Genomic DNA, 10,071 nt, shown 5'->3' with positions numbered 1-10,071 from the left:
TTGCAGACACAAATTCGACAAATATAAATTGCAGTTTTGAAACAATTTAACAAAAGTTAATAATATTCATTATTTAAAATCATTGATTATTTTATATTTAATCAGTATAGATTATTTTATGTTAATTAATATTAACAATCAGCATATATCAAGTATATTTTGTTAACGAGGACATAGTCTACAAATTATGCATTGAAAATCAACTAAAGCTGTGGTTGTGATACAGTTGTGAAGAAAACGTTCTGTGATTAATTTCCAAATTAACTGGATTTGATCTCATTAAGCGGCTATCATCGTCATAAAACATACATCAGAAAAACATGTCTCTCTTAGAGCAAGTAAAGTTACTCCATGACGCTGGACTTCATTCAAACGTCAAACTAGTGGTACGTAATAATTCTGCTGTGTAATGTGTCAGTCTGTCAGAATCGGTCAGGGACTGAACTACTGGATGTTATAAGTGCACAAAGCTTGAACTTTCTATGTCGTGTGTTTGTTTGTTTTGTTATTGTTTTTTCGTCATTTTCATTTGTTTTTAAAGGCGCAGTCATGACAATTTTGATTTTAGAATAACAATTTCTTTTACTGACAGTACATTTTTAGACGGTATTTTTAAAGATGATTTCTCGACTGAGTGACATCGAGGTATAAACAACGAAACGTTAGTGATGACATTTTCAATTAAATCATGTTAATGTCGGACCTTAAATTTTAACACCCCCCTAATCATGTTGTCTATTCATATTCTAAGATTTGAATGCAAAATGTTTTTGCACAGTAAAGTAAATTTGAATATAAATTTAAATATGTTTGCACTAATGAGTTTCATCATCCTTTCCTGTTAAAATAATAGAATTCAAAACACTTTAAATACATGGTTAGGTTGAAAAGTGTGACGTCAGCATATGCAATTGTTCCTGGCTATGTCAACTATTTAAGAGTAAAAACAAGTTCAACCTGATTAACGTCACTGGCATTGGCTATAAAGTTGATCTAGCTGACTACCACCCTCTTTAAATATATCAGTCTACCATATCAAAACCAAATTCAGATTGAGGGAATGATTAACAGTTGAACATACAACATAAAAAACAATATGCTTATTCGCTAGAGAATATAAAATAATCTAATTTTTTTAAAAGATTATGATTAAGTATTTAAAAAAGCAGCCTGTATCATAGTGTCGGTCAATGCAATCCTATATTGCCTGGGTGCAGACTTTGGCAGAATTCTCATGATAACCTTATTGATATATGTATCTTGTTTAGCTTGTCAACTGTGATGTGATAAAATACCAAGAAGCACAGATTTGATTAGGTTTTAGTTTAAATCCAATTATATTATTTACCTAATTTGCATGATAACTAGCTAATTTTTAGCTGTTCGATGAATGTTCTACTGATATTTAAAGAACCACTCATTGGATTTTGATGAAACTTGGTACATAGATGCTCTGGCACAATGCACATACCTGATTAGTTTCTAGTAAATATCCATGCATACAGTACTCATTACGCCCAACCTCCTGTTCGCTTCCGAATTCCGATCGCTTTTTTTTCGCTCGCTTTGTTCAATTCGACCGGACAATTTCCGTTTTTTTTTCGATTGCCCAAATTCGGAAGTATTTGCTCACGCGCTCGCTCGCTTGCCTGACAGCGCAACCGCCCACATTTACAGTTCATTACCTATTGTTTCATGTACAAGTGTATCATTTTTGTTTTTATAATGTTAAAAGTAGAATAAATACAATCAGAAATTTATAGAAAGATCGTTGAAAAAATACTGTGGATCACACTGCCATATAAAATTGGTAATAATACATACACGTAGAAATAATGTCCACCATAAACAAGATCTAACCAAACGTGAAATCAAATACGACACTGACACAGACACAATTAATATGAAATAAAACTATCTATTTTTGGTGGAGAACGAAAAATGTTTACTGTAGAGTACGGTATTCGTCGAGTAACAGTGTGTAGAATGACGGTTGCCTTGCCTTGCCTTGCACGCATAGTTTGGGTTTAACACGGATCAAGTTGTAGTTATGTAAACCCATGGCACCTATAACAATATTGAAGAATATCTGCAGGAATAGTAAGACTGAAAAAAAAACGACCAATCGATTGTTATAGAATGACCGACTGTACAATTTGTCAAACAAATACAATAATTGCAAATGTAATGTCGGCCGGTGCCCATCTTACTTGTCCGAAGTTATCAAAGCCGACATCAATGGAGATCGCGTATTTTAACTAGGTGGCTGGCAAGTGGACTAACACATTACATAAACTTGTTGAATTACAATTATGGTTTTTATTTTTGCGCCCCATGTCTCGTTATAAAATGAAGGATTTAAATTTTGCAGGGTATTCTGTTTTGCGAACTCTGGGCGAAATACTTCCATGAGCTGTACGTAGTTCACTTACAGCCAAAACAAAGTCAGCTTGTACATTAAGTTTTGAGACGCGACAAAACAAACGCTGCCAGTGATAGATTTCGTGAATAAAAGAACAAAATAAACGCAATCAAAGGTGCCGACTACTTGCGTTGGAAATAAATAGAACACGTTGCTAAGAGGAATTGCACCTGCATCTTGACGACGTTTCGGAAAAATTGAAAGATAAAAAGGAATCAGTGTCGGGGAACCATTGACAATGTTTGCATAAAAAATCCCACGCGAAAGTTTGTGTTTTTTTCGCGTATCTCGGTTCCAAACACTATAATACCTGAATCCCGAATAATTCATAAATATGAATCGGTAAGGGTCAATTTCCTGCAATCCTTCAAGATAACCTTGAGTGGAGATTGAATTTGCCTCCGAAAATCTTTCTAATGATGACCAGGAAGATTGCCATGATTGAGTGCCACAATTTCTGTTTTAAGATTTATTCGGTATAATAATACAAATGTTCATCCCAACAGAGGTGGACATACAGTTTCAGCGACCCGAAGAGCTCATTGTCAACCGAGGCGAAGCACTACGATAAAGACTTTTCGTTCCCAATAAATAATAATAATAAAAAAGACTTCCCGTTCCCGACATTATGAAATTCTTTCGTCTGATTAGAAATTTATATTAAGAACAATTTATAACGAACTGTATTCCATATGTACCCATAAATTATTTTCATGATTACTAATTACACACGAATATTACAGAAAAAAATAATTTGCTATATTATCTATATTTGTGCCCTTTATTTGTCTTGAATTGTGACTGAAAGGAGCTGGATGAAATTACAAACTATGTAGTGTGTTCGACAACTCATGTATGAACAATAACTTGATTTTACTTGGTAAAAATATTGTATTTTTCTACATAAAAACAAAAGAATTTCACAATGTCGAAAACGAAAAGTCTTTAATATTACCATAGTGTTGTTGGTATTAGTTGAAAGTGAAACATCCATGTGAACCTGCTCATATGAGGTCGAAGGAGTCTCTGTTTTCAACAGCCGTATACATCTAACTGCGTCATCGCTAAGTTTTCTTGGTGGACCACGAGCTCTGTTCCTTGTTTGCATGTTATCATGTTCACACAATCGCAGACATTATTTGTAAGGGTGCTCTTTGAAATGGCACATTTTCTCAATGTTTTAGCGAGTACTCCGTGTGTATATATGGCTTGTGTATATATGGCATAATTTTCCTCGAGTTCACTCATCGCTTTCCCGCATGCATTTCTCGTTCTTTTTTGCACTCTAATATGTTGTTGTTTTTGTCTTTCTAAATATCAAGTTTATTTTTGATTGAAATTCAATGAGATCGTTTGAATTTTGAATTTGATGACGATTCGAATTTATCCACTTTTACAGTGATCAATATTGCGTTTGAGTTGAGTTACTAGTAATTACAAGCCTGATTTACATTTTTCTTGCAGTGTTTTTCGTCAATGTATTAAATATAAGTGCTTTGGGAAATAGCATGATTATATTGCGTAAGTGAAAGAGTCTGATGAGTTTGCCAGTGTGTCACAACACGTTTTATTAATTTCCAACACGCGTGGTCGGCTCCTCTGATTGCGTTCATTTTGTATTTGTATTTTCGAAATGTATCACTGGCTGCGTTTGTTTTGTTTTTAGCTCCGCTGTCGACTTTGTCGAGCGGAGCTTATTATATGAGTGATTGTCCGTTGTCGTCCGTGTCAATGTTTTACTTTTTCGACTTCTTCTTGAAAACTACAAGCCTGAATGCTTTGATACTTGGTGTATATGTAGCTTGGGTAGACCTCTCTCAGATTTGTTCATTTCATGATGATATCTTTAATTCTCTAATTTTGGTGAATATTTTTGTCATTTTTGGTAAAAAGTGATATTTTCGACTTCTTGTTGAAAACCGCAAGTCCAATTGCTTTGATATTACATATATAGGTACTACATGTGGACCTCTCTCAGATTTGTTCATTTCATGATGATATCTTTAATTCTCTAATTTTGATGAATATTTTTGTAATTTTTGGTAAAAAGTGATATTTTCGACTTCTTGTTGAAAACCGCAAGTCCAATTGCTTTGATATTACATATATAGGTACTACATGTGGACCTCTCTCAGATTTGTTCATTTTCTAATGATATCTTCTGTTCTTTAATTGCCATGTGCATTGCTAACAGCGGAGCTATCTCAGCCGACAGGCTGCTTGTTTGTTTTCCTTTCTTTCATTTTTTGTCCGGCTGCTGCCAATCCAATAATTCGTCGCCGCAGGTACTCAGACAAGCGATTAATTGCCACAGTCATTATACTAGTAGTCCAATGGATTTGCAGAAATTCAGCTATGCGATGATTATATGCGCAGTTTTGTTTTGCATACCCAGACACGAGCAAAAGTTAACCCGATAGATTTTCGGAACTACAGCATTTGTATTACTTATGCAAATTGAGTAAGGGTCATAGTGTGAGTTGCGTTTGCAAGCGAGTGAGCGAGCCAAAAAAAAGTGGTCGGTTTCCGGTCGGAAAGCAGCGAGCTGTCGGAAATTAAGCGATAAGCGATAAAAAATGATAAAAGTGAGAGGTTGGGCGGAATGAGTACTGTATTATTTACTTAATTTGCGTAATGTTTAGTCAATTTTTGGTACTAATCATCACATTGCAATGAAACTTTGTACATACATTGGACAATGCACAGACCTTTTAGTTGTGGTTTAATCTGTGCATATGCGTAATAATTACCCCCTTTTTTTTAAAAACCAATTATTTGCATCTTTGATATCTCAAAAGAATCACATTTAAATTTAACTTGTGGTAGAGGTGCTTTTGAATAAATTAGACTGAAAACCACAGATGTAAAATCAAATGTATTTTCTGTAAGCATTATAAACTTCAATAGTGTGGATCACATTGATTTCATGTTGTACTGGTACATCTCAAATAGCAGACAAATATTAGTTGCCAAGCTTCTGGTTCAAAAGGGAAGAGTTCTTTCTAAGCTTTCTTTGATTCATTTTGTAGGTTAATTTGGTTCTTTCTGCAAGTGAACACAATCAAGATCTCCTAACCATGGCCCAGAAATATCAGTTACAAGTATGGTATGGTGATGCTTTATTTGAAGAAGAAGAGTATAGGAAGGCAGAGGTAAGCTATACATGTCATTGTTAGGTTGGATCACAAACAGAGCCATTCAAGAAATGAGTCTACATTTGTGCTTTGTTTTAAATATTTCATTATATAGCACAATTTTGCTTAGTGTGTTTCCATTGAGATTATAGTTTTTCCAATAAACTTGTCCTTAATATGGATGAAGGGAAAAGTATATGAGATAAAAATATGTCTGTCTCATAATTTTCATCCTTGTTAAGTTTTTTCTTGAACCTGAAAAGTTGTTATCTGACTGGTTTCATATTTAGAAATGTTGTTAACCAGTACAACCTTTGTCATCTACCATCTTTTCAGATCAGGCTACCTTCTTAGTAGTCAAATATATCTTGTGAAACTGAAAGCCTAAAATGATATTTGCATCAGTTATAACATATGCAGTGTTTGCAATACACCACATGATACTGGTACATGTTTTCATTTACTTATATTAATATGTGGTATACATTGTATATTCTACACAGACAGTGTACAGAAGAGCACTTCAAATGAAGAAAGTTTTAACTAAAAGTAAGATTCGTGGAGGACCAGACCTGGATTTACCACAGGTTGTTGATGTGAAGTATAGAATTCATCAATGTCATTGCCATTTAAAGGAGTTCCCGGAAGCAGTTGCTGTGGTATGTAGTATGTTATTGTCTTCTAAGGTGTGGTGGTGATGAATAATATCAATAGCTGTGACCATCCAATAGATACCATTGATACTATTATCTTTTGATTCCTCATTTTACTAGCAATCAAAATCAAGCCAGCCATCTCATCCCTAGAATGAATTCATGGATTTCAATCTCATCTGTTTACATTATCCTAATATTTCAGCTTGAAACTATTCTATGTAAACAAAGAACACCAAAGGTGAATATGGCTTTAGCAAAACTCTACCAGAAAGTGGGACTTGAGAGATCTGCTATTACTCTCTTCAGGGAAGTGTTAAAGTGAGTAATTTCAAACATTCAACATAAGGTCGTTCATGGGCATTCAACTTAAATTGGAACAAAAAAATAATATTTTGTTTCGAAAGTGTTATATAGATGTTGAAACAAATTAATAATTTTTTGGGGTTAGAATAAAACATGCAAAAATGAACCTTTCTGTAATATTTTTATAGGAATCATGAAAAAGCATTATTTAATGAAGAAATACATAGTATTCTTAAGAAGTTTTCAACAAAAAATGTACCCATCTCATTATGACAAGAACCTACATACTCTACTTGCACTTCTGCAAATGGTGATGGTTTTCATTTGAATAATCAATATAATTTGTGTATTTTGTAGGGAATGTCCCATTGCATTAGAAGCAGTGCTGTGTCTGCTATCATTGGGTGTGAAGGGAGCAGAGGTTGCATCACTGACAATGAGTAACATACCGTACCTATCAAACATAGAATGGTAAGTGATGCCAAGTATGGTCATGTTGTAAATGTGTTGAGCTGATTGACAGCTACATAGAATGGTAAGTGATGCCAAGTATGGTCATGTTGTAAATGCGTTGAGCTGATTGATGGCTACATAGAATGGTAAGTAATGCCAAGTATGGTCATGTTGTAAATGTGTAGAGCTGATTGACAGCTACATAGAATGGTAAGTATTGCCAAGTATGGTCATGTTGTAAATGTGTTGAGCTGATTGACAGATACATAGAATGGTAAGTGATGCCAAGTATGGTCATGTTGTAAATGTGTTGAGCTGATTGACAGCTACATAGAATGGTAAGTATTGCCAAGTATGGTCATGTTGTAAATGTGTTGAGCTGATTGATGGCTACATAGAATGGTAAGTAATGCCAAGTATGGTCATGTTGTAAATGTGTTGAGCTGATTGACAGATACATAGAATGGTAAGTGATGCCAAGTATGGTCATGTTGTAAATGTGTTGAGCTGATTGACAGATACATAGAATGGTAAGTGATGCCAAGTATGGTCATGTTGTAAATGTGTAGAGCTGATTGACAGCTACATAGAATGGTAAGTATTGCCAAGTATGGTCATGTTGTAAATGTGTTGAGCTGATTGACAGATACATAGAATGGTAAGTGATGCCAAGTATGGTCATGTTGTAAATGTGTTGAGCTGATTGACAGATAGATAGAATGGTAAGTGATGCCAAGTATGGTCTTGTTGTAAATGTGTAGAGCTGATTGACGGCTACATAGAATGGTAAGTGATGCCAAGTATGGTCTTGTTGTAAATGTGTAGAGCTGATTGACAGATACATAGAATGGTAAGTGATGCCAAGTATGGTCATGTTGTAAATGCGTAGAGCTGATTGACAGATACATAGAATGGTAAGTATTGCCAAGTATGGTCATGCTGTAAATGTGTAGAGCTGATTGACAGATACATAGAATGGTAAGTGATGCCAAGTATGGTCATGTTGTAAATGTGTAGAGCTGATTGACAGTTACATAGAATGGTAAGTGATGCCAAGTATGGTCATGTTGTAAATGTGTAGAGCTGATTGACAGATACATAGAATGGTAAGTATTGCCAAGTATGGTCATGTTGTAAATGTGTAGAGCTGATTGACAGTTACATAGAATGGTAAGTGATGCCAAGTATGGTCATGTTGTAAATGTGTAGAGCTGATTGACAGTTACATAGAATGGTAAGTGATGCCAAGTATGGTCATGTTGTAAATGTGTAGAGCTGATTGACAGATACATAGAATGGTAAGTATTGCCAAGTATGGTCATGTTGTAAATGTGTAGAGCTGATTGACAGTTACATAGAATGGTAAGTGATGCCAAGTATGGTCATGTTGTAAATGTGTAGAGCTGATTGACAGATACATAGAATGGTAAGTATTGCCAAGTATGGTCATGTTGTAAATGTGTAGAGCTGATTGACAGATACATAGAATGGTAAGTGATGCCAAGTATGGTCATGTTGTAAATGTGTAGAGCTGATTGACAGTTACATAGAATGGTAAGTGATGCCAAGTATGGTCATGTTGTAAATGTGTAGAGCTGATTGACAGTTACATAGAATGGTAAGTGATGCCAAGTATGGTCATGTTGTAAATGTGTAGAGCTGATTGACAGTTACATAGAATGGTAAGTGATGCCAAGTATGGTCATGTTGTAAATGTGTAGAGCTGATTGACAGTTACATAGAATGGTAAGTGATGCCAAGTATGGTCATGTTGTAAATGTGTAGAGCTGATTGACAGTTACATAGAATGGTAAGTGATGCCAAGTATGGTCATGTTGTAAATGTGTAGAGCTGATTGACAGTTACATAGAATGGTAAGTGATGCCAAGTATGGTCTTGTTGTAAATGTGTAGAGCTGATTGACAGATACATAGAATGGTAAGTGATGCCAAGTATGGTCATGTTGTAAATGTGTAGAGCTGATTGACAGATACATAGAATGGTAAGTATTGCCAAGTATGGTCATGTTGTAAATGTGTAGAGCTGATTGACAGTTACATAGAATGGTAAGTGATGCCAAGTATGGTCTTGTTGTAAATGTGTAGAGCTGATTGACAGATACATAGAATGGTAAGTATTGCCAAGTATGGTCATGTTGTAAATGTGTAGAGCTGATTGACAGATACATAGAATGGTAAGTATTGCCAAGTATGGTCATGTTGTAAATGTGTAGAGCTGATTGACAGTTACATAGAATGGTAAGTGATGCCAAGTATGGTCATGTTGTAAATGTGTAGAGCTGATTGACAGTTACATAGAATGGTAAGTGATGCCAAGTATGGTCTTGTTGTAAATGTGTAGAGCTGATTGACAGATACATAGAATGGTAAGTGATGCCAAGTATGGTCATGTTGTAAATGTGTAGAGCTGATTGACAGATACATAGAATGGTAAGTATTGCCAAGTATGGTCATGTTGTAAATGTGTAGAGCTGATTGACAGTTACATAGAATGGTAAGTGATGCCAAGTATGGTCTTGTTGTAAATGTGTAGAGCTGATTGACAGATACATAGAATGGTAAGTATTGCCAAGTATGGTCATGTTGTAAATGTGTAGAGCTGATTGACAGATACATAGAATGGTAAGTATTGCCAAGTATGGTCATGTTGTAAATGTGTAGAGCTGATTGACAGATACATAGAATGGTAAGTGATGCCAAGTATGGTCATGTTGTAAATGTGTAGAGCTGATTGACAGATACATAGAATGGTAAGTGATGCCAAGTATGGTCATGTTGTAAATGTGTAGAGCTGATTGACAGATACATAGAATGGTAAGTATTGCCAAGTATGGTCATGTTGTAAATGTGTAGAGCTGATTGACAGATACATAGAATGGTAAGTATTGCCAAGTATGGTCATGTTGTAAATGTGTAGAGCTGATTGACAGATACATAGAATGGTAAGTGATGCCAAGTATGGTCTTGTTGTAAATGTGTTGAGCTGATTGACAGATACATAGAATGGTAAGTGATGCCAATTAGGGTCATGTTGTAAATGTGTTGAGCTGATTGACAGATACATTGAATGGTAAGTGATGCCA

The 10,071-nt window shown here is 35.1% G+C and overlaps 1 protein-coding gene across 1 annotated transcript in view; it reads left to right on the top strand.

Annotated features, from left to right (window-relative positions):
* Positions 1 to 193: 193 nt before the first annotated feature.
* LOC102803538 (anaphase-promoting complex subunit 7-like) overlaps positions 194 to 10,071 on the top strand; it is a 46,414-nt gene continuing 36,536 nt past the window's right edge. The window contains exons 1-5 of the mRNA XM_085491603.1: positions 194 to 386; positions 5,452 to 5,574; positions 6,060 to 6,215; positions 6,415 to 6,530; positions 6,873 to 6,986. Coding sequence (XP_085347729.1) covers positions 321 to 386; positions 5,452 to 5,574; positions 6,060 to 6,215; positions 6,415 to 6,530; positions 6,873 to 6,986 — 575 coding nt within the window. The 5' untranslated portion in view covers positions 194 to 320. The remainder of the gene's footprint in view (positions 387 to 5,451; positions 5,575 to 6,059; positions 6,216 to 6,414; positions 6,531 to 6,872; positions 6,987 to 10,071) is intronic.

This window comes from Saccoglossus kowalevskii, chromosome 16 (genome assembly GCF_978046115.1).
Source record: "Saccoglossus kowalevskii chromosome 16, keSacKowa6.1, whole genome shotgun sequence".
NCBI classification, from domain to species: domain Eukaryota; kingdom Metazoa; phylum Hemichordata; class Enteropneusta; family Harrimaniidae; genus Saccoglossus; species Saccoglossus kowalevskii.
Note: the sequence above shows the minus strand (reverse complement) of the source record. Positions and strands in the feature narration are given on the sequence as shown.